The 26,932-nt window shown below is 42.2% G+C and overlaps 5 protein-coding genes across 7 annotated transcripts in view; 1 reads left to right on the top strand and 4 right to left on the bottom strand.

The window, feature by feature from the left end:
• wdhd1 (WD repeat and HMG-box DNA binding protein 1) overlaps positions 1 to 479 on the bottom strand; it is a 31,480-nt gene extending 31,001 nt beyond the window's left edge. For 2 of the 3 annotated variants that reach the window (XR_009936590.1, XM_062523583.1), the window contains exon 1: positions 389 to 479. The gene's annotated coding sequence lies outside the window, so the exon portion shown is untranslated. The other variant, XM_062523584.1, reaches the window with a different exon arrangement.
• Positions 480 to 1,765: 1,286 nt separating this feature from the next.
• socs4 (suppressor of cytokine signaling 4) lies at positions 1,766 to 4,915 on the bottom strand. The gene is made up of 2 exons (XM_062523593.1): positions 4,766 to 4,915; positions 1,766 to 4,202 (listed from the first exon to the last, which is right to left on the bottom strand). The coding sequence occupies exon 2, from the start codon at positions 4,192 to 4,194 to the stop codon at positions 2,998 to 3,000; it is 1,197 nt and encodes a 398-aa protein (XP_062379577.1). The 5' UTR covers positions 4,195 to 4,202; positions 4,766 to 4,915; the 3' UTR covers positions 1,766 to 2,997.
• Positions 4,916 to 11,696: 6,781 nt separating this feature from the next.
• coq6 (coenzyme Q6 monooxygenase) lies at positions 11,697 to 13,630 on the bottom strand. Its single transcript, XM_062522695.1, has one exon. It carries the CDS (start codon positions 13,487 to 13,489, stop codon positions 12,044 to 12,046), a length of 1,446 nt encoding a protein of 481 aa, XP_062378679.1. The 5' UTR covers positions 13,490 to 13,630; the 3' UTR covers positions 11,697 to 12,043.
• A 44-nt stretch (positions 13,631 to 13,674) lies between these two features.
• gnpnat1 (glucosamine-phosphate N-acetyltransferase 1) lies at positions 13,675 to 18,985 on the top strand. Its single transcript, XM_062522696.1, has 6 exons — positions 13,675 to 13,827; positions 15,163 to 15,348; positions 16,910 to 16,972; positions 17,148 to 17,275; positions 17,423 to 17,484; positions 17,898 to 18,985. The coding sequence occupies exons 2-6, from the start codon at positions 15,195 to 15,197 to the stop codon at positions 18,043 to 18,045; spliced, it is 555 nt and encodes a 184-aa protein (XP_062378680.1). The 5' UTR covers positions 13,675 to 13,827; positions 15,163 to 15,194; the 3' UTR covers positions 18,046 to 18,985.
• Positions 18,986 to 22,347: 3,362 nt separating this feature from the next.
• Positions 22,348 to 26,701, bottom strand: styx (serine/threonine/tyrosine interacting protein). The gene is made up of 11 exons (XM_062523432.1): positions 26,500 to 26,701; positions 25,937 to 25,969; positions 25,674 to 25,727; positions 25,492 to 25,589; positions 24,943 to 25,003; positions 24,794 to 24,830; positions 24,616 to 24,655; positions 24,475 to 24,525; positions 23,917 to 23,989; positions 23,466 to 23,559; positions 22,348 to 22,805 (listed from the first exon to the last, which is right to left on the bottom strand). Exons 1-11 carry the CDS (start codon positions 26,557 to 26,559, stop codon positions 22,732 to 22,734), a joined length of 675 nt encoding a protein of 224 aa, XP_062379416.1. The 5' UTR covers positions 26,560 to 26,701; the 3' UTR covers positions 22,348 to 22,731.
• Between the last annotated feature and the right edge of the window lie 231 nt (positions 26,702 to 26,932).

The raw sequence follows: 26,932 nt of genomic DNA, 5'->3' as shown, positions 1-26,932 counted from the left end.
AATGTCATACTAGCTAACATTGCTCATAGCTATGAACCAGCTACGAGAACTTGACTTTTTCAACACATAATGTTATATCAATCGATGCAATATCCAAAATTAAAAATATCCAACGGCCAATATGTCAGAGTTTGGTCCAAGATAAAAGTTCATTCATGACATCATATATCTAGCTAACTATCTGTCAAGTTAGGACGATAGCAAAATCACATTTGAAGTTTAGGGAAACGCCAACAATAACTAAGTAAGAACGTGTTGATAACTTCACATAGTTTGTACTCACACTTGCTGAGTACTCAAAAGTATCTAAACGCTACAATTACTAGTCGTCTTTAGTCGTTATATGGTATAAAAAAACTAATTCTTGGAATTGTCTGGCTGTACTTACAGGGTTGGCGGCAATTCTGAAAGTCCAACTTTTGTTGAATTCATCTCCCGCGCTGTAAGCAGTGACGTTACCGGATAGGAGGAATCCTTTGCTCTGATTGGGGGAAATGCCATAGGTTGTACCGCCCATAAATATGTCACTGTGGCCCTGCTACATATTAACAGAGCAACTCCAGCAACGGGAAACTGATACAATGTTGCAAGTTAAATTAAACAAAAACATAACACTGTAGCATACACAGGGTAGGCCCATGAATACGCCGAGTCTCAGTGTAACTGTGGCTTTTCTGTATTAAAACAATACACTTCGCTCGGGGGTCAGTTATAAATAGATTCTCTTGTCCTTACTCTAATATTCTATTCCTAGGGTTGGTTCCCCTTCCCATCATCCATGACAGATACTGCTCAGTCCATTTGGTGGTCGGACAGAGAGAGAAGCATGGCTCTATTTGTAATCTGATATGGGGGGAAACAGTCCTGTTTTGAATATCACTGCAAAGAAATCTAATAGTTCCATCCTCAGTGCACACAGCCTGTCTGCAGTCCAGAGACACAGCTAATGCGGTTAAAGCTGGCGTAGACAACGGAAGTAAATTGCCTTCTCGTTGGATGCAAAATAACAAATAACATCAGTGTCTAGAATAGATCTTTGCCTCTCATCGCAGTGATGATTTTAGACCAGATCGAACTATAATCTGACATGGATCCAGTGTGTATAGCCTAAAAGTACAGCATGTGCTCTCTTGCACAGATAGACACCACTCAGTATCAGACCAACCTGAAATAAAGCTGCATGATAATCAATTTATCACGATAAACATGAATATTTAATGTATATGTGTTATGCAGATCGACCAGTATGACTGCTGTTACACTTTGAATGTAGCATGGTTCACTGAGTAGAAAGAAGTCACTATTTCGAACCAATATGTTGACTATATGTATATTTATACATACATATACATATACTTTAGATATAGCCTATATATATATATATATATATATATATAGCCTATGTATGTATATATATGTATATATATATATATACATACACACACACACATACTGTATATAATGCTTGTCAGATCAGGAAGATGATGAGCGCAGATGATTGCACTGATTACAATAGTCTGCTCATTCGGAGGCCTGCATTATCCAATGAGTATGATGAAATCATGGCTATGTGTTGAACTTGACTTCCTGCCCTGTCTTCTCAACAGCATCTCTCTACACAGCAGCTAGATTTCATGCAGGCAGCTAATTGTATCACTTCCCCTCTTTAAATAGGATGCACACTGATTTGACATAACAAATAAATGGAAAGTCCATCGATTTGTTAATGTGGCAAGACTCATGACTATGAAACTGAGCTGAAAGATGTTTATTGGATGCATTCATATGGGCACAATCTCAGTGGATGATACAATGTTTTCTCTAATATGTCTAGTGCTATTGTGAGATCACATTGTTAAATCCACCTACTATGCTCCTGTAGTGGAGGGACTAGGGAGGTTTAATGTATAAAGAGCTCTTTTCCAAAACGCTATACATTTGTTTTTGAAAACGTTAATAAGTCATGTTATTTCATTGCATATTTCAGGTAATACAAAAAGTACAGTAGTGTTGTTTTGATTGAGTAAAGATAAACGTAACAACAACCCAAATACAGTTCCAGTGAAATTACTTGGAAAACAAAATTTAAAAAAAGAATGAAAATGCAATATAATGGTGGGTATAGCATTTTGGAAAAGAGCTCTTCATAAACTCTGGAAATAATCAGAAATTATGGTTAAGGATATATGCATATGCCTCCAAACTTTTAAATGGAAAAGGAGTTAACAGCCTATTTGAATATTCCAAATAATAATTCAACTATACCTATCGGCACCTTTAAACATGTTACTTTCGCCTTCGAAAAATGTTTAAAGTTTAATGTAAGACAGTGAAAGTACTGGAACATTTCTTAAGATTTTACAAAAAAAATCAACGAGAATCCCTTAAATAGCCCTTCAGTATCATTCACAGCAATGGCCAATCTGAATCATTTGTTAGTACCGCCATCTAGTGGAATGTTGCCATGCTACACCTTCCATACATCTCATGAATAAACAGTATTTAGAGGCAAAGTGTGGATTTTTTTTGTGTGAAGAATAATCAAGTAATTATATGTTTTATGAAAGATGTATATGTTTACAACGTATTGGTATTGGAATAGAAGCTCAATCACTTGAGATTTGTGCTTATTTGAAAGCACCCATTTACAAATACATGCTGGATAGTGGATAGCATGTCTGAAACAGTCAGTAATGATCAGATGCCAGTATTTCACCAAAACTACTGTGTCACCTGTACCATTAAATCCTATAACACTCAAAATGGATCTGAAATGTTGGCCCATTTAGTAGAACACCATATTTGTAAGACACAGCGAATAGCTAGTGCCGCATCACAAAAACCTTGGATAGCATGTCAAAGCACACTGTGTGTGTACATTCTGATGTCTGTCTCTCTCTCTTTTCTTTCTCTCTTTTTCTCTCATTTTTCACCATCCATTTTGCACATATCCTTATGAACAGCAAAAAAAACCCTTGAGTCTTGTGTCCCAGCACCTTAGATGGCACAGGCTCCCGTGCACTTGAAGTGGTACTGCTTGAGATAGTCTCTGAGGGAGCCGGGCAGCGGCAGGGCCTCGATGCCCTGGTAGGTGGTGCAGCTGCACACGATGGCGCGGCACAGGTGCTGCAGCGAGAAGGGGAAGGTCCGGGGGAGCGGGCGCGACAGCAGCGGCTCGAAGAAGAGGCAGGTGGCCGGGTCGCTGTAGTGGCGCAGCAGCCCCGTGACGCTGGGGTCCTGGTACATGCACGGGTCGCGCCCGTCGAAGCTGAAGCGCTTGCCGCTCTGCTCGATGCGCGCGTGCAGCGAGCGGCTGTAGCGGCGGAAGCTGACCGAGAACAGGAACTCGTCCTGGGCCGAGTCGCGCAGCAGGAAGGTGCCCTCGGGCTGGCCCTCCAGCAGCTCCTCGGCCTGGAAGCGGTCCAGCACGCCCCAGTAGCACGGGCTGTTGTTGATCTGCAGCAGGTCCGGCACCAGGATGTAGTCGGTGTAGTCGGAGCAGCAGTCGTCCGGGTCGCTGCCCACGCGACACGACGGGTCCCAGTCGTCCAGGCTGTGGGTCCTCTGGGAGGAGCACTGCGAGGACATCTCCTCCCAGGAGATCAGAGCCGGGGGCGAGGAGGGGGCCGTGCCCGTGAGCGAGGAGGCCTTGCGCTCGGCGGCGGACGACCCCAGGGCCAGCCTGTTGTGGGCCCCGTGCTTCTTGATGAGGTGCCAGCACTGGGCCAGCTCGGACTTGGGGGAGAAGGGGCACTTGTCCTCCATGAGCTCGGACACGTGGATCTTCCGCTTGGACCACAGCAGCACGGAGAAGGGGCGGGCGGCCCCCGGCGCGTGGTGGTGGTGATGGTGGTGGTGGTGGTGGTGCGTGCGGAGCGGGAGACACTGGCCCATGGCGTCCTGGAACTTCTGCCGCAGGGAGCGCCGCGACAGCACCTTCCTGCAGGGCACGTCCAGGTCGCCGCCGCCTTCGGCCAGGAGCGAGCAGCTGCACTTCCTGTCCCTGCGGCGGCGCGAGCAGGACGCCGAGCGCGCTCCCTGGTCCTCGGGGCCCTCGGCCTCATCGCACCAGACGCGGTTGTCGGCCCGCGCGGTGCGCGAGCGCTTCTTGCTGCTCCACACGTAACTGTCTGCACTCCAGCTGCGCAGGGTCTTGGGCCGGGTGTCTGAGTTTCGGGACTTCTTTTCGGACATTCCTGCCCCTTTAGTTTGTGTGAAAGAGAGACAAAAATTTGCTTCACTTTCTTAAAAAAAGGTCCATATATATATATATACAGTATATATATATATATATATATATATATATATATATGTGCTAGATGAAGTAGATGATTTATGATAGTGCCTGTGAATCAATCATCTGACTAAGGCAGAGATGAGAAGGATCCCCTTACAAATTTCATCCCAAAAATTAATAATTTAATCATTTGGAACCATTTTAGCAACACACTCAAGGTCATGTTAACATATAACAATGCAATGAAGTAGACAGCTCAAATGTAACAACACTGAGTCTGGAAGGGACTCACTGATAATATCAGAGACATGCCTGGACATGCAAGCATTGAGGCTACAACATGCAGAAATGGGATGAGCATATAAATGAGCATGTATGCTAATTGTCATCATCAAGAATGTCTTCATTCATTCTAAACAAAGCTTTATAAACGCATAAACCCAAATTATGTTCTGACATCACTGTATAATTTGTAAAATGATTTAAACTTCTTTATGAACTACATTTTCGAATAGGCTAATTACTCACCTCTCAAACGATGCAATACTTGAATCTGGTTGTAAAAGGTTTAATGTACGTGGTACAGTCCTACGGGTGTAAGGCAAACGGATGTTGTGTCCGTTATCTCCGATAGTCCCAGACTGAAGTGAGACGCGGCTCTCCGCCCCCTCTTTATAGACTTCTCTCGTATCAGTCCCACAGAGAATTGAGCGTCTCCTCTGTATCCAGGATGTAGTCCAGTAATTTCAGGGGGCAGGCCATCCACCTCAGCAAGCGGAAAGACCCGTCTGCACTCCCACAGTAAGTTAGTGGCAACGAAGACCTTCAGAATTGTGGGGGGTTGGGGGGGGGATATAAATGAATTGACAACATAAGGAGTTCAGGATTTGCTTGAAGGACTTTATATGTCTCCTACTGTATTGAGATAAATCACAGGCCCACACAGGCGTGGATAAGTCTTTCCATGCTTCTTATTCCTAATTTATTAAAGTCTAGTAATTCCCAAGGCGATTGGTGGAGTCATCAATCACCCTTCGCCCTCAATGTAATTAGTCCATAATAATAGACTCCTCTGTTTAGCCGGACAGGCTTGTCGGAAAGGAAACGGACTAAGCTTTTAGATAGCATTGAACGCTTGATTTATCGATTGCTTGATCGATACGGTTCTTCCTTCATTTTGTCTGCATCCGGCGATTTCCGTGTCGCTCAACACAGAATGAAGACGTTCTGACACGGGACCTTCTTCAGACCCATATGTCGTTTTCAGCCACCTCCTTAAAATCCAGTGTCAAATGTCAAGGGAAAAAAAGATTGTGGATGCTTCGCATCCGGCCGGCTAAAAGGATTACAGCTCAAAATCCAATAACTCGTTAGCACTGCTTACATAGTCATTAAAGGTTGATGTCATGTCCATTTTTTTTTAACAAACGTGTAACGACTGGCCTGTTTGAATCCCTTGATAAACAGTTCACTGCGCTCTAATATATTATTCATCATTGAAGAACTATTTTACATTTATGAAACTGAAGAGGTGGTGGGCGAGATAGAGAGGACAGTTTTACAGCTGAGATCATTCTAAGGTGACACACCTCTTTCTCTGAACATGTTATTAAATATTCAGTGAGTGACTCTCGTCCAAATAAGTCTATGAATAGGCCTGCCACCTGTCACCAATGATGACAAACACTGTCCAATGTGTTCTACTGTTATTGTAAAAAAATATTAGGTTATATTGATTCCCTGAAAATGGGTTTCCTGATGGATCATTGTGTAGCCTATTCTTTTAGATTCAAAGAGTGTTCTCAAATACATTTTTGTACTAAACTAGGCCTTACAATTAACACAAACTGTTTCTCACGACCTTGGGCAGAGGTCACCACCACCAGATTACCATTATAATCCCAGAAATGATATGTGTGATTGCAGTTGGGATGCTCATCATGGCACCTTGACACCTTTGTGACTCAATAGAGAATTAATTTCGTCTTGTTGCAATGTCCTTAATATTTATTTGATGTCTGAATTGTCAATTTATTTGATGTTTTATTTGAGAGTGCATTTGTGTCTGAATTCAGCAATGATCATTGATTTGCCAGATTACTGCCAGTAATCTGTAATCACGTATTTGCGGAAACAGGTGCGCACATCCAGAATATGTTTTTACAGGTGCCAGACAAAATGTGTCAGATTAGATAAGAAGATGGTCTGCACACTGTAGCCTATATGCGCTCCAAGAAACACTTTATTTTCTCTAAAAAGGCACCACTAAATAGGAAACTTTGCCTTTATAGAGTAAATAAAGTATTCCTTGGAGCCCATTTAGAGTAATCAGCCTCATTATATACAGATGTTTAATTAATTAATTAAAAAAGGAAAACTGAAAGTAAGGAATGTAAATAAGTATTTTATTGAGCAATGCCACTGTGGGTGCTCATCTGACTATGAGTATTGTAATACCCTGATTCAAAAAGGGTGTATGTGACAGATGTACTGTATGGCCATTGGACAAATGTAAAAGTGATGACCAATGCTACAGCATTTGCTGTATATCGCTGGCACATTCCTGTTGCTCCACTATACAGCAGGGAGACCAGACAGCCCCGGTTTCAGGGGACAGTCCCTGCTTTTGGTTGCCTGTCCCCGGGAAAGTACAGAAAAACCTATGTCCCCGTTTTTGAAGATAAAACTTGTATATACAGTATTTCAATCAGATTGATAAGCTAAACATGTCCCTGTTACAGTAAAGATCAGGTGATAAGCACCTCATGTGTCTCCTAAATTTGAGTGGAATCCACAACCTGGTGAAGGGTTGCTTACTAGTCTTTAGTCATTTCCAGCAGTAACAGTCATATTTGTGTGTGTGATGTGATGCCGCCCGTTCAGGAAGTGGGCAGAAACAAATTGTGCCCATTAACATGGCACAGTTCCTCACGACAGCACAGGGACCAAGCCTGGGGGTAAAGAGGTCTCAGATATGCCCGGTATTACTGTTCTATCGATCCGACCGACAGTGGAGCGGCACGGGGCATCATGAATATTTGATAACGTACTGTACTGTGTATCCAGTTCGGAAACGCAAAAAGGTCTCCCATGTTTCTCTGCTGCTTTATGAGCACTTCTCCTGCAAAGCTGGCATCGGGCCGGAGTTTACACACCTCCCACCAGGGCACTTAATCAGACATCAAACAACTCGCAAAGATCGCAAAGATGCGTGCAGACATGACATCCATGCAGGCCTATACTATACAGCACCTGCATGCACATCTGAAATACTGCCTTCCTGTATTTCCTACAGTATGGTACCGTACCAGCATGCATGCACATCTGAAATACTGCCTTTCTGTATTTCCTACAGTATGTTCCTACCAGCATGCATGCGCAGCTGAAAAACAGACTTTCTGTCTTTTGGACAGCACGATGGCTGCTGAAAGAAAAGCCGCATCTTTGTCTGCGTGTTGTTTGCCGTGCTGTAGCTTCCGCCTGATAAGATCATGCTGCGGCTGCTGTCATTAGCCCAGCTCATCTGCTCCTGGAGCTGCTGAGGAGGAGATGAGAGGATGGTGAGGTGTCCCTCTCTTTCTCTCTCTCTCTCTCTCTCTCTCTCTCTCCTGCTCTCTCTCTCTCCCTGAGTTATGCAGAAAGCCTAATCTAATCACGAGGGAAGTCTCTGGCTCCAGTGATCTGTTCTATATACACTCTCCCTCTCTTTTTACCTTTCTCTCTCTCCCTCTTTCATTCTCTTTCTCTCCCTCTTTCTCTCTCTCTCTCTCTCTCTCTCCCTCGCTCCCTCTTTCTCTCTCTCTATCTCAGTATTGATCTGTATCTGTGTGCAGGGGCAACACACCAGCTGGAGCAAAAGGGAGTGTGTGTGTGTGTGTGGCAGCTCTGGGCAGAGGAGTGCTGCAGGCCTGTAGTGTGTCTGACTTTCTTTCTTTTTTTTCATCTCAAGACCGACTGCAGGCTTCTGGTTCGGTGAATGAGTATGGAAAAGCAGCAGGCCCATTCACATATTCAGGCTGCACAGCATCAGTTGAAAATTATGCTGATATCTTAAACTTTCGGATATGCTGAAAGTTTAAGAGTGTCAAAACACGTTGTACTGTATGTGCAGTTAATAACATCATGGCACACAGGGGTAATAGTGATCCATTGATCACAGATTGAACAAACTACGTAAAGTCATTGTTAAAACACAACAAACAACATTGTATTTCCTTGAATGAATACCTCCATAATGTTGTCCCCAAAAAGTCACACTGTAAAAACAGGGTGCATCTCATACTTCAAGCCCCAACATACCCATGACTTAGCAGCAGGCATGCAGGCCATATCTCCCAGATTTGTATCATCGCTGCATCAATGCAGTGATCCATGCTGGAGTCATGTGAGCCTGTAGATCAACTTTCTGCAGGCCATTTGTTATGGCCGCTGCCTCCCCGTTTCCCGAACATACCATTCAATACCTGCTGCATCTCACTTTCCCTTCTCAGAGACTGCAGAGGAGAGGAGGATGTGAATGGCCCCTCTAGCATCAGGAACAGTTCAATCACTGGGCTGGAGCTGCACATTTGTATTATAGGCTCTATGTTAAACAGTACAGATTTTACTGTTTTATACCATTTAATTTTACAGTATCACATAGGCCCTATGTTAATAAATAGATGTTACTGTTTAATGGTATTAGGCCCTGTATTAAACAGTAGATTTTACTGTTAAATACTGTTTGAATTTACTGTATTACATAGGCCCTGTATGAAACAGTAAATATATTTTACTGTTTGATTTTATAGTATTGATTAGGCTCTATGTTACAGTAAACAGTAAAAAGATTATGAGTGTATATGAAGATTCAGAAGAATACATGCATACATAATTATATGTATAAATAAATACACACACACACACACACACACACACACACACACACACACACACACACACACACACACACAGTAGGCTACAGTGCACAGGGCATGTTTAATATTATATTTCACAAGCTGTAAGCAGTTTGAATCATTAGCATAACATAGACTGCCATTTGAAACTGTAATATGATGCATAATGTCAGCCGTAATCGTATGTGCGTTGTTAATCCTTTATCATCCCTGGACAGCCCGCACTTCACTTGAGCTGGCAGGATACAGGCGTGTCTGTTATCTCTGCAGCGTTACAAGTCCAAACATAATGGTCCACGCCTAAAAAAAATACTGATTAAGAAATGATAATAAATATCACAACGTCAAAGAATTATGCAAATATTGGCCGGTACTGGACTTGGATTACTGCCACTGAGTATGCTTTGAAGCGGGAATCAGTTTGGACAAGCTCCACAAAAGTGCACGTATGACATATTCTCTAAGTCTCCCCCCACCACTTAATGACTCAAAGCTGTCAATATTGTGGAAAAATGACGGAGGGGCCTGTCTGGGTTTTTCCATCTCTGACATCCTGAAAAGCCTTTTTGTGCAGCCTCACATCCTCCTGGTGCCTGATGTTCCTGACATGGCGTGCATTTAGCCTGAAATCACTGGGAAGGACTAGCGTGCTGTGTGTATTTGTCTTAATGTGAGGCTAAACAAGAGGGGAGAAAATCAATACGAGAGACAGAAGTTCCAGTAACTGTGTGCCTGTAATGCAGCCAACGGTGATCAACAGTTGTGATACCAGGAGACCAAAAATAAAAAATCTGTACAACCTAAATTAAACTTTGAGGTACCACAAAAATAATTGCATTTTCAATCCTTTCCTTCAGTCATACTTGTTACCAAGAAAAGCACAGAAATGCAAATAGGGAGCAAGCCAGGGATGCCTCGAATGAAACCACCTATGGGATACAACACTGCAGATCAGCTGGTATTTATACAACATGAGAAATCGCTCTCCCCTCCCTTTGGAGCACAGCTTCAAATAAAGTATCAATAATGTATTCAAATAAATCAATAAAGTATCTATCTATCTATCTATCTATCCTCAACAGAAGGGGTGTGCAAACCCACCTCAACCAATATCCCCTTCTCACCTCAACAGAGAAGAAGAACAACAGGGATCCTGGAGCACCATCGCAGACCATTCTATCTGGGAACATTTTACCCCAAAAATCCATACTCTGTGATTCCTGGGGAGTAATGGCAAGGTGTAATTAAGAATTTAAAAAGTGATTACTGAGAAAAAAATAAAAACAATTCATTTGGTAAAAGGATTATCCTGTTTTTATTTTATTTTATTTTATTTTAATTATTTGTAGGCTCTATCTCAAGAACATTGTTTAATACAGACAAAAAATCCTCTTTGATAAATACTGTAATCAATACTGATTCTTTTTAAATCCTAACAACAGGCAGAAAAAAAACAGCAGGTTTGTAATTGAATATCCTGATCAAAGTCCAGCCTGACCGAACAACATGATTTGACAGGAGACAGCTCAACTTCAAGAGTGACCACAACTGTCCTCTTACAGGTACCGTCAGATGTCCAATAAACAAAGACCCTCTTCTACCTCAACATCATCCATCATCGTTCCAGAGTTTGGCTTTACAGCATCTGACATGTGAACCACCAGCTCTGTAATGGCTCTCTTGGGTTACTGTATCTATTGACTCTGCCCAATGACTGTGGACCATAAATTTGACTGGGGCCTCGTGGTCGATCTGTCCCTAATTATGGATTGACGCTGAGCCATCGTGTAATTACCATTAGGTTCTTACAGTATCAGATGTTGTTATGGAGTCAAATGACATGACCTAAACCTGATGACCTCAAGAATCTTCTGAATAGAGATTGCATGATATGGATTTGATAGGTTGAGACAGTTTTTTCCTCATCTATCATCATGGCTACCAGGTCTTTCTATAGACAATAACAAAAACTAAATGTATTATTTTCATGGGATTGTTACTCTGGCTATACAACAGTCTCCAAGCCTGTGCTTTTCAGGCAGAAACATTGACATAGCCTTATGAATAAAAACACAAACTTCACACTTACAGTGAAAAGTGGTGTTGGGATTATTGTGGACCACTCAGCTTCCCAGAATCTGAAAGAAGACTCACTCATGACTGAACACTGTAACTGATCAATAGAAGGTGCAGCCCACTTCCCATACACTGTTACAAGTGGCAACCAGATTTGATTGACTTTGGCAACCAAAACCTCATGCCTGGTTGACAAGCAACCAAGTTACTGTTGAGGTCTGTCCCCTACAAAAAATAGCAGACTGCAGTTATACAGTAGTTTTTCCTGAAGTACAACATAGTTTCATGTCCAAAATATTGCACTGCTTCATATGGACTGCAAGACATTGAAAGTGCTTAGTGACAATCAGATTCATGATTATATTCACTCTCTTCAGATAGCCAATAGCCTGTTAGCCATCCTGAGAATCAGTATCTTACTGATTACACTTAATAAACAACACCACCTGATCAAGAGAACAATTTCCAATAGTAACGTACACAGGATATCTTATGTATTTGTTTTAATTCAAACATTGCTCATTACATTGAAAAGATAAGTACTTGTTCATGTTGCAACATATTCACATAACAAGGTTTTTGTGGGTTTTTTTTGTGTCATACCAAAACATATAACATCTGATATATTATATGATGAATCATATTCACCAATCAAACTCAATTATCACACAAGTGACTGTGGCAAAAACTTCGCATGAAGAGCAGTTTTTTCCTCAAAATGAAACCGTAATGTCAATAATGTCAGTATAAAAATGTGTATTAGTATACACTCTTACACTTTGGACATGTGCAATTAACTTGACATATTTCTGGGACAGTATACTGGGATAGAAAGTCATCTGCTGGCAAAGGCCATAATCTGCTCTTTCAACAGAGGTAAGGAGTTAGTAGCCTGTAGACCGAACATTCGCAACAGCACAACAGGGACATTGTTGACTGAATACAGCCTTTTCAATAGGTCAATTGCAGTCATCATAGGCAGATTGTGTCGTTGTCGGTCTGTCTCGTATTCCAGCAAGTGCTGCATGTCTCCCACGTCTTTTCCATCAAAAGCTGCTTGACTGAGGATTTGCGTTAGACTGGCCACGTCCCCAAAACCCAGATTGGCACCTTGGCCAGCCAATGGGTGTACGCGGTGTGCGGCGTCTCCAACCAGGGCCGTACGATGGCGGATGTATTCAGAGGCGTGGCCCAGGCCTAGCGGGAACATGACACGACTATTAGGGCTCACACCTGCCACACTCGGGGGCAACTGCCGCGTGGAGGTTCCGGAGGGCATTAGAACCGAGAGAGCAGTCCCGAGCATGGACCCCGCCCGCTCAGTCAGCTCTGTGTGGTTCTCATTGCTCCAGAACGCAGAGTTGATGGCGTCTACGAAGCTCTCCTCATCCTGCGCTAGGAGATCCTCTGCGTGCTGATGGTTGGTGGACCACACCAGTGAACTCTCGGTGTTTGAGAGTGGAAGCAAAGCTATAGGGCCAGTCGGCAAGAACCGCTGCCAAGCAACATTGTTTTCCGTCGGCTCTGACAGATGAAGCACAGCCACGACTGCAGACTGGTCGTAATCCCACTTCACTTTAGGGATCCCAGCCTCTCGGCACACCATGGAGTTTGGTCCATCAGCCCCGATCAGAAGCTTTGTTTGCAGAACCTCTCCACCGGCCAGTGTCACCTGCACCCAAGGGTTGGAGTCGGCCATTTGATAAGACTTTGGCCAGTCATACTTTACCACCCTGGTTTTGTATCTCACGTCAACATTATCGGTCAGTGTCTGCACCTGTTTGGTAAGGGCAGCCACGACTATGTCATTCTCCACAATGTAAGCCATCTCTTCTTGCAAGTTCTCCTTCTCAAATGTGATGAGGGCATCTGAGCATGCATCCCAAACCTGCATTCTCTGATAGGGCTTGCATCTCATGTTCAGGACATGGTCCCATGCTCCAAGACCACTGAGGAGTGTGGCTGAACCAGGACTGATTGAGCTGACTCTTGTGCTGTAAGTGTCAGGGGGCTTGTCCATCTCTTTCTTGTGGCCTGCCTCAAGCAGGAGAATCTTTTTCCCTTCCAAATTTGCATCCATGCCTAGAGAGCAGGCCATTGCAGTTCCCACCATTCCTCCTCCTGATATGATTATATCATAGACCTCTCCCCTAGCGCTGGTGGATTCTAGTCTCCGTGAGAGGGTCATGCCTGCTAGTCTCGTAACATTGAGCTGAGTTGTGGTGGCTCCACAGCATTGCCACGACACGCTCAGTGCCTTGGACTTGATCAAGTTGAACATTGTAACGTTACCACACGTAACTCGTCCAGCTATATTTACGTTTAAAGTTGAACTAACGGTAGGATATACCCACTCCTGTAACTCCTGTACCCTTTAGCCTCCTTCGGTATCCACCTTGCTGCCTGCTAGCGTGAGGCTAACGTCAACACATAACGTTTGACGTCATTGAACCGCGCCCTGTCTCCTAGCCTGTGTGCCACGTCATTAGTATGCAGTCAGTGGGAGGGAGAAGGGAGAAATGTGTCACGTTGGGATACTTTTCTGTCTTCGGGGTTTGGTTTAGTATTCATTCATTTAAGAAGACTTCTGCCGACGTCTCAAACCTTGGTTTTCTGTGTGTAAGTAAAATCTCACGTAATACTTTCTGAAACAACTGTTGTTGTTTCACAATCTAGAAGATGTTAGCTGTTCAGTTAGCCAGTTAGCAAACAACTATTTTCCTTGTTGGATATCGTTGCCATGGGCTTGATCCAGAACATTTGCTCTGATGGTTTCAGTTAGTCATTCGCTGTTGTGTGACACTAGGACACATTGTTTGATTGAAATTAATACAGTTAAATTAACCACTGGCTATGATTACAGTCTGATATTACGAATGTTTTGTAAACCTGTGTCTGCCACTCTGGAAAAGGTAAACAAAAATCAGTGTATATCACGTCAGTGTCAAGTATGATTTTAAAACATTAACACTGCTTTAAGCTCATACTTTTGACGATGAAAATGCTGCTGTTTCTAACATACATTTTGTGTGACATAAGCCAAGTTTTACAATAAGTTAACTAACGATGCTGTCATAAAGTGAAAGCGAGAAAGATCAAATTATTTATTAGTGTAGCAAAGATGATGTTTGAAGGAATATCTTTCCTTGATTCGATAAACCACAAAAGTACAACTGTTTGTTGTCTAGTTAATACAAATAGCTACTTTCGTAGTAGGTTTGTATGTATGAATGAATGAATATTGAAAGATGTCTTTGTTAGGTAGTTTGACAGGTGTCAAATTCCATATCCTGCTGAGCAGGAAACCATAAAAAAAAATAGTTAGGCACACAGAAGTGTTTGTAAAGAAGAGTGAGATAAGGAGTGAGCACATGTCATTAAACTCAGAGCCATATATCTTTATATGGCTCTGATTAAACTGAATTACCTCACAGAAGATAAATATTTTATTATTGATGTCATAAAGTATGAAGTGACATGAAGTATTACATTCCTTTCTCTGGAAATGGAACCCTCAGGTCTCTAAATGCAGTTTTCCAACAATTATTAACCTTCTTGCTGAAGGTACAACACATAATATTTGCTTTATCAAAATACACAGGGGGCAATGAACTACCAACTAGCTACTAGTTTTAACTTTTGAGATGTTGAATAGACATTATTCAGGCTAAATTATCTGTCAGGAGGAGTAATGTGGATGAAGTCTTTGAGGTCTTACAGGAGGCCATTTTCTGGCCTAGCTCGTATGAGTAATGATACTACCGTAATTTCCTGACTATTAGCCGCGACTCATACATTGATTTTGCACAATTTCCTCTGCGGTTGAGGTTGATATAGGGGGACAGTAAATGTGGTATTAATATGGTTTTGTTTCTTTTAACTTGCATAAAACACAGCCCTGCGGCTTATACACAATGCGGCTAATACACTGGAAATGACTGTAATTATGTGCAGGTGGCTTGGTGTGTGCCCCCCAGACCGCTGGAATGTTGCTGAACGAGACGCCCCTATTCGAACCCTCCCTGCTGAAGGAACTGGACTGGGCGGCCAGTACTGTGTCCTTCTCTCCCCCCATCACCCCCACTCAGCCTGGGGAGGGTCTGGTCCTGCGACCCCTCTGCACAGCTGATTTTAACAGAGGTACAATTTACACTGCCCCTCCAGCTCTTTGAAAGTTACTTGGTCAACTGCACACTACAGGTCTTATTTGTTTGACATCTTTTTACAATTAACAAAGTCTCAAGGCACCGAACAGAAGTCATAGACATATCATTATCACAGATCTGTGATCAGAGAAAGGCTCATTGCTCTATTAAGTAGCCTGGCCCCACCCAACAAGATCTTCTTTCAGGGAGATCAGTGGGGTGTCCTACGAAGCTCGATTAGTGCCTTAGCGAGGTATGTTGCGCTCAAAACCAGGGTATGCTGTCATACGAAAGTGGATTTGTTTTAGCGTCGCTGTATCACCATGGTATCTTATGCTCGCAACCAAACCTGCTCGGGAGCGGGTTATGTGCTTAGTTATAGCTCAAATCGTGAAATATCACCGCCCTCTGACCAATTCTAACCAATCCATTATCTTGAACAACGAAGTTATCTCACGTGTGCTAATCTGTCATACTTTGAACAGGTTCGGCCCCGCCTCTGCAAACATTTTGAATCTCGAAGGCGCTTTTAAGTATGTTGTGCGTGCAAATATGTAACTACTGTGGACATGCATGCCATACAATATCTGATGACCATCGACTTTTTGATGTTATAGGTTAGACACTAAAAAAGACCACCCTAGATTTCGCTACCGCTCATAAATGCGGAAGTAATCGTTTTTAAACCTAGGCTGTCTTGTGAGTCTCCACGTTTCCCGATTGGTCAAAATCACCCCAACCACGAGAACGCGCACAGATCTGAGCTGAAAGCCTAGTTTGACAAATTTATCACATACCTGCTGTCGTAGGATCACTTAACTTAATACCCGAGTTGAGGCTTTGTGCAGCCTCGATATGTCTAGATAACCTAGATTTGTCTAACTTGCTTCGTAGGACACCCCACTAGTCTGGCAACCCATTGTTTATAACCGTTTCCCTCAAATGATAGATAGATAGATAGATAGATAGATAGATAGATAGATAGATAGATAGATAGATAGATAGATACTTTATTGATCCCCAAGGGGAAATTCAAGAACAATCAGCGACAAGAGGTGAAGACAAAACCAAAACTAGTGATAATTAGAAGCCGCAACACCTGCAAACGTCAACAAATGCAGTAATGTATTTACACGTACATTGTTTCCTGACTGCTGTTTATTGTCAGTCTGTTAAGTGTAGGCAAATTAGGAAGTAACGTTAGGAATGTAAATGCAAGTGTTGCAAACATTTCCCAATCGAGTTCCCAGACTCTATTCAAGTTGTGAAAGTCAGGTGAGGCCAGGCTAGTTGTCAAGTACGGTAGTGGTTGAGTCAAAGGGTTGTGGTTGAGGATGCTCTCCCCCAAAATGTGACTTTTACTGGGGCAATTGCTCTGTTGCTAGTTTGGAGTTTAACACGGTTTTAAACTCCAACTCCCAACTGCAGTTTAAAACCGTGTTAAACTCCAAACTAGCGACAGAGCAATTGCCCCACTATGTTTATAGTTTGTTATGTTTCTGTATGGCTTAGGATATTGCTATGTTTATAGTTTGTTATGTTTCTGTATGGTTTAGGATACTACAAAGTGCTATCTGAGCTCACGGTGGCAGGAGAGGTGGCCCCTGAGCAGTTTATTAGTAAGTCCAACTTCTTTTTTGTTTGTTTTTTGTGGTCATAATATTCTGTAGGATATTGCATACTGTGAATACGTGGTGTACATGTCAACTTCACAACATATCAAAGCAATCTACTACTGTTAATTTATTCCGTGATGCAGTTTTGTGTAAGTTGCTGTGCTTTGACCAATTACAGAGAACTTTGATCACATGAAAAGGTCTGGCGATTATTACGTCGTAGTGGTAGAGGATACACAAGTTGGACAAATTGTTGCCACGGCAACTCTGATCATAGAACACAAATTTATCCACAGCTGTGCAAAGGTACCCCATGTTTCCATCTGTATCCGTTGAAGTAGTTGTTATTCATTATTTGTTTTTGTTTTGATGTACTGTATTAAAAGGACATTCCCTGAATACCTTGTGAAGTGAGCTATCTCTTTTCTCACGATTGTGTCTGTGTTTTGTCAGAGAGGACGAGTCGAGGAGGTTGTTGTAAGCAGCACATGTCGAGGAAAACAGCTAGGCAAACTGTAAGTATCACAGAGTTCACATAGAGCGAAGCTGTGTGTCTAGCTCCTTAAGTGGGTATGACTTAAAACCATCTAGACTGTATAAAGCTTAAATCTGGTTGAGTACTTGGAAGATGGCATTCAACATAATTTACTAGGAGGGAAAAAGCCACAAATGCATTACGTTAACATCTATCAGAGTAAAATGATGAGCATAAACCACATCTACAGATTGATGTGTCTGAAAAAGAAAGGGTTTTAAAGATGTTTTTGGGCACTTTGCCATCTTTCTCATTTAAACTTTGCAAACCGCACGCCCTCAATTTCTCTTGACTGTGAAAAGTAATGCTTTAACTTCATTTGTGGCACCGTGTATAGCTTGTCCCTTCCTCTCACTGTTCTTTTTGTTGTTGTTTTTTTTTTTATTATTGCAGGTTAGTGTCGACCCTCACCCTCCTCAGTAAGAGACTGCAGTGCTACAAAATAACACTGGAATGTGCTAAAACTAACGTGGATTTTTACAAGAAGTTCGGCTACTCCGTTTCTGATGAGTCTTACATGCAGTGCCGTTTCTTCGAATGAACTCTGAGGTCATCACTGGAGAATCGGCTTTGTTTGTGTGTGTGTGTGTGTGTGTGTGTCATGGCGCGGTCCCTCCCCCCTTCATCATGCCCACAATGCATTGGGGGAACTAGCCTACCTTGGCCATGAGAACGTCTCTACCTGCTCTCTTCATCCTCACGGCGCAGGACCTGGTGAAAGAAGACGTTTCTGCCATCGCAGGAAAATCGTGAAGTTGACTCTCACTGGCATGCACGCTTAGGCAGCCGTGTATCTAATGTCTTGAAATCAGGCCAAAAGTCAATCCCTTAATGCTATTCATAGCAAAGACAAACAGACATACTGTCAGTCTGCATGTGGGTTGGCATACCCTTGCACAAAGATGTGGATAGACTTGATTGGGATAGTTTACGTTTGAGTGAAAACAAATAAGGCCCTACTGTTAATTGCCTGGAATGTAACTTATGTCATGAACATTAGTAACTTTTCTCAGTTGAAGTATCCAAAGATTTTTGCAATTGAAACAGATATCTTAATATATATTGAAACAAAACAAAAAAAAATCAAGTTTGGGTTCTTTTCCATAACCTTTTATATTTTGTTCTTGGATTTGTGGCATAAGGTGTCGTAATGGATGAAACCAGATTAATTGATCACTGGTCTAAATGTGTTTCTTATTGAACCTCTGGTTGAACATCTATCAAATAGATATTATTATTCTGAGCAATGGATTTTTTTTTTTGGTTTCCTTTAAAAAAAACTATTTTATTAGAAAAAAAGGGGTATAAAAGAGTTGTTATTTATTTAGATGGTGAGAGGTGTTTGGGATTGGTAATGGAGACGGACATATCGAATAAGCTGAACATGTCAAAATGTTGTGGAAGGAGCACTTGAAGGATTTTATTTTGATGTACGGGGTGTGAAAAAATGTCTAGGTGTTATTAAAGTCTTATTTATTCAACCTCAACGGTTTCTCTATTTATTTACTTATTTATTTTTACTGCGGCTAAACAATGTATATTTTTCAATCATTAGTTGCTGAGCAGAACGCAAATTAAGCAGCGCGGGAAATTGTTTCTTAAAAGATTATCTTTTATAATTCCGACAATTGAAATGCCACAGGTTATGACCAGGGCCTGTATTTCAGTCTATGGCTTTATGATGTAATATAACTGTCCAGTCACCTTGACCGTGGTGAAGACACTAACAAGTACCTACCTTGCATAACTTTCTGCCAGGGACATGTTCACCGGCGTTACTTAATAGCGCAAGACAAAGCCCCTCGAGGCCCTGCAGTTTGAAACCACCTGTTGCGCATGTAAAAAGATCATAGGGGAGAGAGAAGAGAGACAACTGGAACAAGCTTACCTTGGGGCTTGAAATGAAAATCAGAGGTCAACGAAGGTCAACTCCCTTAAAAAAAAAAAAAAAAGGTCACTGTCCACCGCCTGAGGTCGCACTCTTCCCAAGTGCTATGCTGGTGTGACGACCCTTTCATTACTAGCAGTTATCCTTTCACCCCCTACGTGCTCTGAGAATTACCCCATGTCTGCGCTGAAATAAAAGTTGGTGCACAACAAGTGTAAGCACCCAGGGCCATATGTACAATGGAAGGGTAATAACCGCCCTGTCAATCCGCAGAAAGCACACTGTTTCTTGCCACGTTATGTAGAATTTACAAAGCTTTCACCTCATGAGCTGAACAGCGCTAGTAAACACCATCCAACCTTCATTTGTAACTCAAAGGTGCACTATAAGGATGTGAGCAACAGGGCAAAGCTACTTTTCTGTGTGGCAGGAGTTCAAAAATCATACATCAACACCACGCATAAAGATAAATCATGAGCATTAACCATTCTTAAAAAAATAAAGCATATCTATGGAATATAATAGTTCATGTGGACAGGCAACCAGTATCAGTACAGTAAGGCCTAACGAGAGCCGCCTCACAAACCAGAGTGGTAATGCACCTGTCTTGATGTTCAGATAGTGAGACACATGTTTTGAATAACTTGAGACAAATCTCTGCAAAGGCTAAACCAGCGTGTAGTTTGTTACACTAGACTGTACACTGAATGTGAAGGAGAATTCCAACCGTCGTTTCTCGCGGTCACCGAGTACTGTCAGTCCGTAAAAAAAAAAGAATAAATAAGTAAATAAATAAAACTAAAATAAATAAATAAATACAACTCATTGGCGGGCATGATTATGATTATGCCCCCAGAGTGCAACACTGTATATCTGGCTGGTTGCAGCAACTCAAGCTAGCTACGTAGTGCTGATGATTTGTTTCCGTGCCGACAGCACTCGGTGACCTGGACAAACAGAGATCTTCAGAGTGAAATGGCCATGTGAAAACTACACTGCTCAAAAAAATAAAGGGAACACTGGTTCATAGGAGTATAGCATCAAGTCAGTCACACTTGTGGGATATTGATCTGGACAGTTATGTAACAGAGGTGGTTGTGAATCAGGTTGACCCGCTTTGATGTCAACGAAATTTACTGCAGGTGTACTAGAGGGCCAACTGTGAGACGACCCCCAAAACAGGAATGTTTTTACAGGTGGTGGCACCTGGTAATTTTTCCATCTTCATCCTTCTTGACTGATTTTTCACTAGTTTTACATTTGGATAGGGTCAGTGTTACTACTGGTAGCATAAGCCAGTATCTGGAGCCTACAGAGGTTGCACAGGGTAGTCCAACTCCTCTAGAATGGCACACCAATACTTGTCATTGCCAAAACGATTGCTGTGTCTCCCATTGCAGTCTCAAGAGCATGGAAGAGATTCCAGGAGACAGGCAGTTGCTCTAGGAGAGCAGGGCTGAGTGGTAGATGGTCGTTGACCCAATAGAAGGACCAGTATCTGCTCCTTTGTGCAAGGAGGAACAGTAGGAGTTTTGCTAGAGCCCTACAGAATGACCTCCAGCAGGCCGCTGGTGTGAATGTCTCAGACCACATTGTCAGAAACGGACTTTATGAGGTTGACCTGAGGGCCCGATAGCCTCTAGAGGGACCTGTGTTCACTGCCCTGTTCTGTGCATCCCTCCAAGGGTATGCCTCCCCAGACCATTACTGACCCACCACCAAACCGGTCATGCTGAATGATGCTGAATGATGTTGCAGGCAGCATAACGTTCTCCACGACATCTCCAGACCCTTCAATGTCTGTCAAATGTGCTCAGGGTGAACCTGCTCTCATCTGTGAAAAGTACAGGGCACTAGTGTTAGACCTGCCAATATTGCATTCTATGGCAAATGTCAATTGAGCTCCACAGTGCTGGGCAGGGAGCACAGGTCCCTCCAGAGGCCATCGGGCCCTCAGGCCACCTTCATGAAGTCTGTTTCTGGCAGTGTGGCCAGAGACATTCACACCAGTGACCTGCTAGAGGTCATTCTGTAAGGCTCTAGTAGGGCTTCTACTGTTCCTCCTTGCACAAAGGAGCAGATACTGGTCCTGCTACTGGGTTAAGGATCTTCTACCACTCTGCCCTGCTCTCCTAGAGCAATTGCCTGTCTCCTGGAATCTCTTCCATGCTCTTGAGACTGCAGGGGGAGACACAGCAGTCATTTTGGCAATGGAACGTATTGGTGTGCCAATCTGAAGGAGTTGGACTACCCTGTGCAACCTCTGTAGGCTCCAGATACTGGCTTATGCTACCAGTGGTAACACTGACCTTATCCAAATGCAAAACTAGTGACAAATCAGTAAAGAAGGATGAAGATGGAAAAATTACCAGGTGCCACCACCTGTAAAAACATTCCTGTTTTGGGGTCGTCTCACAGTTGGCCCTCTAGTACACCTGTAGAAAATTTTGTTGACATCAAAGCAGGTCAACCTGATTCACAAACCACCTCTGTTACATAACTGGCCAAATCAATATCTCACAAGTGTGACTGACTTGATGCTATACTCCTATGAACCAGTGTTCCCTTTATTTTTTTGAGCAGTGTACATAAATGGAAAGAAAAAAACAATCTTATACGAGTCACATACTGTAGCTAACGGCAGCACGTTACGTTAGCACTGGCTACATCCATCATCACATTCAAATTTTAAATAAACGGCAAACCTAGTTGCCTATAAAAACATGCCACAGAAGGGCAGCATCGTGTTTCTATAAATAAGACAAAGCCAATTTGTTAGCCATTTGTTTTGTTTTTTTAATTGAGCAGTGGGTTAAATTCTGGGAAGCGTGTTTCCTCTTCAGTGGAGCGTCAGCTCACACAGAGACGCCCCCTCAAAGCCCTAAAGTGCCCAGTCTCACCGGGCAGGCCTAAGACCCCACCCACCCGACCCCATCCCACCCACGCACCCACCCCTTACAAAGGCAGCGGCTGACTTTACCTTCCCTTTTGCCAACCTGCCCCAGACCTGCTAAATGACAAGAATTCAAGTATCAAAAGTGCATTATTGCAATACCGTCCCGCTGCAAATGCAATATGCCTTAAATACTATAAAACTGCAAAAAACCTCATCAGTGCATATACAGCTGCAGGAAGAAAAACAAAAAAACAAAACAAAAACAAAAAAAATTATCAAAGTTAGCCCCCAACCCACTCAGCTTCATGGGTCCCCCATGACCCCATCCCCAACCCCTTAGAAAAGTTCAAATATTTACATTTTTAATTTCAATAAAAATGTAACAAAAAAGAAACTAACAAAACAAAACAAAAAAAAATAAACTAATGCACACTCATTAAAGCTTATCCATTCTGTGCAGCTGTAACTTGCATACTCCCAAAGTCGTCGTCCTCCTCGAGCGATCTTTTCAAACTTCCTGTGAGAGAGACAGACAGAGAAAGGTATGGCTTTACAGAGCGCTGAAGACATAACAGGAAAAACACACAAAACAAGAGTAACAACAAAGTCTTTTTAAAGCAAGTCACGTCACTCGGCAGCCATATTGGCCATGAGGTCGGGCAGCCAGTTTGAACGTAGGTCTATGGTAGCAAGACCAGGCCCTATCTAAATGAATGGGGACAGAGCTGGATGTCCATGTTCAGAGGTGTAAGGGACATACAAATCACATGTTTGAAATCACGATGAAAATTAGACTAAAATCACTGAAAAGGTTTGGTGGTTTTGTATCAAATTAACGCTTAAAAAGCCTTTTTCTTACTGGTAATCTTGGACTGCGCATGTGTGACCGCCAAGGATCGGCAAAATTATTGGAGCAACGGCACTGGAAGAGGCGGGACATGTGCAAACCGGCGTAAACACCCGCCATCTTTGCGTTATGAAGTTACCCCATGCATTTCAATGGGCGATTTTTCCAGTGCAGTGTCTCCTCATATATAAGTGTCTCTGGTCAAAGGGGGAAAGGGCCGGAAAACTTTGCGAACGTTTGACTATGTTTGCAAATTTGAATGCTCCTCTAGTTTCCAGACAAGCAGATAGAGCCAGTAATTACCACAACTAAACGACACAACGGCCTTACCTGGCATGCCAGCCTGGATAGAGAAAGGGCGCCCCAACTGGACAGGTGACATCATCTTAATGGTTAGCCTGGCTAAGTAGATCGCTTCATATTCCTGGTGTATTGAAAAGATTGAAAGTTAAAGGAAATAATCACTAATCTTATGCCATCACAACGTTATGGACATACACAGAATGTAACAAAGAATTATTTATTATGCATTACTCACAAAAAGTCAGGGATATTTGGCTTTCGGGTGAAATTACAGGATGATACTAAAATTCACTATTATATAACCTTTAATGTTGAACTTGTAATGTAACACTTAATGTCACCATCTCTAAACTTTTGCATGTGCATGTGCAACATACTTTCCGTACCGAAACATAAAATTTCACCCGAAAGCCAGATATCACAAACTTTTTTGTGAGTAGTGCATATGTGGTGGTTAGGAGCTTTTTCAGGGCCATACCTGTAGTTGATGCACGAAGCCCATATTGGGATTGATGCAGAACCTTCTCTCCTGCACGTGGCTAAATGCAACCCTGTTTGACAAAGCACAGGACACACCCTTATGGCTAATGTGTACATTAGCGTGTTGATATCCTTATCCTAATTTAGGCATCACAAAAGCCATGTTGTTCTAAGGTTAGTTGCAGACGTGATTTATAATGGCAATAAAACACGAAATGTGTCTTTGGCTGGGTTCCACTGCTAGGCAACCGTAAGAAAACAAATCTAGAATTACTCAGGCTGCTCTGACATAGGAATATAAAACCAACTTTACGTTCTGTACCTGCTGTATGTTTATTTCTGAATGATACAAGCATGCATCTTATCCAAAGAGATGTTTTAAGGGCCTTACAGGGAAAGCATTATGGCTAATTCAACACCACAGATAAGACATTGAAGCGCAAACATTGAGCACTTTGTGCACTTTGCTTGTCATTCAAATTAGGGCCCAACATGTTTATGTCTAACTGATTATTTAGCAGATACACTCTCAGCTATCCACTACTGAAAAACATACCTGTATTTAACGCCAAACGTTTCCATAAGGTAGGCAATAACTAAGGCAGCACTAAAAGAAAAACAAGAATTCCACTGACATTAATCTCAAGTCACATGACTCGAATTCCCCAATTAAGCAAAGTCTTATGGCAGGACATACCTTCTTGAAATCCCTGCATTCCCATGAACGAGTACCTTTCCTATAAAACAAAAATAACATACATATATAGTTTATATAACTTATCAAGAAAAATGGACGTGGACAACTACTGTTCCACTTCAGAATCAGAATCAGAATCACAATCAGAATCGTTCACTGTTCCATTTCAAAATATTACCTCCAGCCTCTATACATCCATCAATAAATTCTTTTGTCTGGGGAGAGCAGAGAAAGATATTTGAGCAAACATTCTTAGCGGAACTTGATCCAAACATTTAAACACAACCCTATGTCTACTATGCTGTCAATGCTGTCACTCAAACTTACCGATGGGAAATATCTAATAATGTTCTCCACAGGACTGTCGGCTATATCTAAAACGAGGTATCTGGAAACAAACAAACAAATAAAACAAACACACACACACACACACACACACACAAAACGTGTTACACTAATAATTTTCATATTGTCCTGGTTAAAGGTGTAATTAAAGTTGACATTTGAGTGCAACAGCTAATCAAGTTACACCCCTCCCTTCTCTTTCCCTTGAAGCATCATGATTGGCTGAACTAGTGAACAGGACTGAATACGGAGAGCTGTGATGTGCAATTTTCATAATCTGACAAAAAAAAAGCAGCAAAGCATATTGGTTTAGAATCAGACTCCTGTCATTCAAGGCCCCATACATCCTATTAACTCTGGACTGCATTTATTTTAATGTTTCTTAGCAGACACTTTTGTCCAAAGTGACTAACAACTATAACAATAAACATTAGATTGACATTCGAAATTACCGTACTCATGTAGAGTATATTATAATTATATAGCATTGTAATGTTTATAATATTTATAATAACTTCTGTCATGCAATACCTAAATTTTAGTGGGAAGTTTGGCTTGATGAAGTTGGCCTCAATGTCTTGTCTCACGCACACAACGTGCGTTATTCCATGCTTCTCGAGTGCAGAAAGCTGAAACAGCAGAGGGCAAAATTATGTCGGGTCTATGAAGCCTGTCCAATCAACAAATGTGGGTGTGGTCCGGACAGAACCTACTTTGCTTTTCATGGCGGCTGAGTACGGACCTAAAAACAGGCCTGGGAGAATTTCCTTGGGGAAAATGAGGACAATGATAGTGAATAATACCGTAGATTTGCATAGATCAACTCTGTTTTGCATGGCATTGTATTTGGCATGTCTTGGTCATTGTCTATAGTATCTGTATAAAAGTTAAATGTTCCATAGGTCTACAACTGTGTGCGAGGTAGTTCTCGGATAGCAAATTTTAAAAATGTATACTGTGGTGATGCGTTGAGTACCTGCATCTCTCGTCTCATCGGATAGGCCCAGTCCTACGGGTTTAATAAAGATAAAAACATATCAGCAAACGATATCAATGAGTCATATCATGACAGTGCAAGTTAGCCAGCGTCACTTCATTACTGGCAATGGGCTGCCCAAACCTTCAGTGAAGTAGCCTACCCGGAGTTAACAAAGTACTCTGACAAGTAATCAAATTCGAGAATCGAATTAACACCCATATTTAAATGCACATCTGTTAGTCAGATATTGTCTACTTCAAGACGTTTACAGACGCTATTGCCCTGTGGGCATAGCCCTTTCACCAAGCAACTATGGGGTGTTCAACAGATAAACAAAACAGCTAGGCTTGCCAAAGTGTCACTGCGTTTAGGTGACAGTCTGATAGACGACGAGTGTTCCTAGGCTTTCACGAATGAGTTCATTAAAAATACATGTTAATTTATTTATTATTACAATAAAGATATTGCTATTTCTCAACCCATATTAGCCATCTTGCTAAGCTAACTGGCTGGCTGTCCGGCTAGGTAGCTATTTTGATGTTTGTTAGCATCATAGCTACCAATTGATCCTCCTTGGACGCAGGCAGTGAGGGGAATTCTAGCTTATTCCCCTCGTCCATGTTGTTATACAGTGGGACGTCCAACGCAGTCAACGTTGATACTGTCACGATCGTTGGATATTATTTTAAAATACAACTAACTGAAAAAAATCAGGAGTTTGTTTTGGAGCTCCGCATGCATGTCCGCCATGCTTCTTCTAACCCAGTGAGTCACGTGACAGTTAGGGAACGTCGTGAAATTCTAAATTCTTAAACAATCCAAACAACCGGCTCCAGTCTTCTCTGAGCAGACGAGCAGACCCTCAGAGATAATTTGGTAATTTCTCAGTAAGGTACCTAAATCTTCAGAATTTTACTTTAACTTAGCCATGCTTTCCCTGCATGTAACACAATTTAAAAATAGAACCACCCCTTGACATGGACAAACTGAAGA

Source organism: Sardina pilchardus, chromosome 20, assembly GCF_963854185.1.
Source record: "Sardina pilchardus chromosome 20, fSarPil1.1, whole genome shotgun sequence".
In the NCBI taxonomy this organism is placed as follows: Eukaryota; Metazoa; Chordata; class Actinopteri; order Clupeiformes; family Clupeidae; genus Sardina; species Sardina pilchardus.
The sequence above is the reverse complement of the archived record's forward strand: the minus strand, read 5'-3'. Positions and strand labels throughout refer to the sequence as shown.

Excerpts from the sequence above, each read along its gene's own strand:
- socs4 (XM_062523593.1), bottom strand. The coding sequence starts at position 4,194 with ATGTCCGAAAAGAAGTCCCGAAACTCAGACACCCGGCCCAAGACCCTG.
- styx (XM_062523432.1), bottom strand. The coding sequence starts at position 26,559 with ATGGACGAGGGGAATAAGCTAGAATTCCCCTCACTGCCTGCGTCCAAG. Across the intron at positions 23,560-23,916 it reads GCTTCGTGCATCAACTACAG|GAATATGAAGCGATCTACTT; the intron begins GTATGGCCCTGA and ends TCAATACACCAG. Across the intron at positions 22,806-23,465 it reads TATCCAGGCTGGCATGCCAG|GAAGTTTGAAAAGATCGCTC; the intron begins GTAAGGCCGTTG and ends TCTCTCTCACAG.
- gnpnat1 (XM_062522696.1), top strand. The coding sequence starts at position 15,195 with ATGTTGCTGAACGAGACGCCCCTATTCGAACCCTCCCTGCTGAAGGAA. Across the intron at positions 16,973-17,147 it reads GGCCCCTGAGCAGTTTATTA|AGAACTTTGATCACATGAAA; the intron begins GTAAGTCCAACT and ends GACCAATTACAG. Across the intron at positions 17,276-17,422 it reads TTATCCACAGCTGTGCAAAG|AGAGGACGAGTCGAGGAGGT; the intron begins GTACCCCATGTT and ends GTGTTTTGTCAG.
- coq6 (XM_062522695.1), bottom strand. The coding sequence starts at position 13,489 with ATGTTCAACTTGATCAAGTCCAAGGCACTGAGCGTGTCGTGGCAATGC.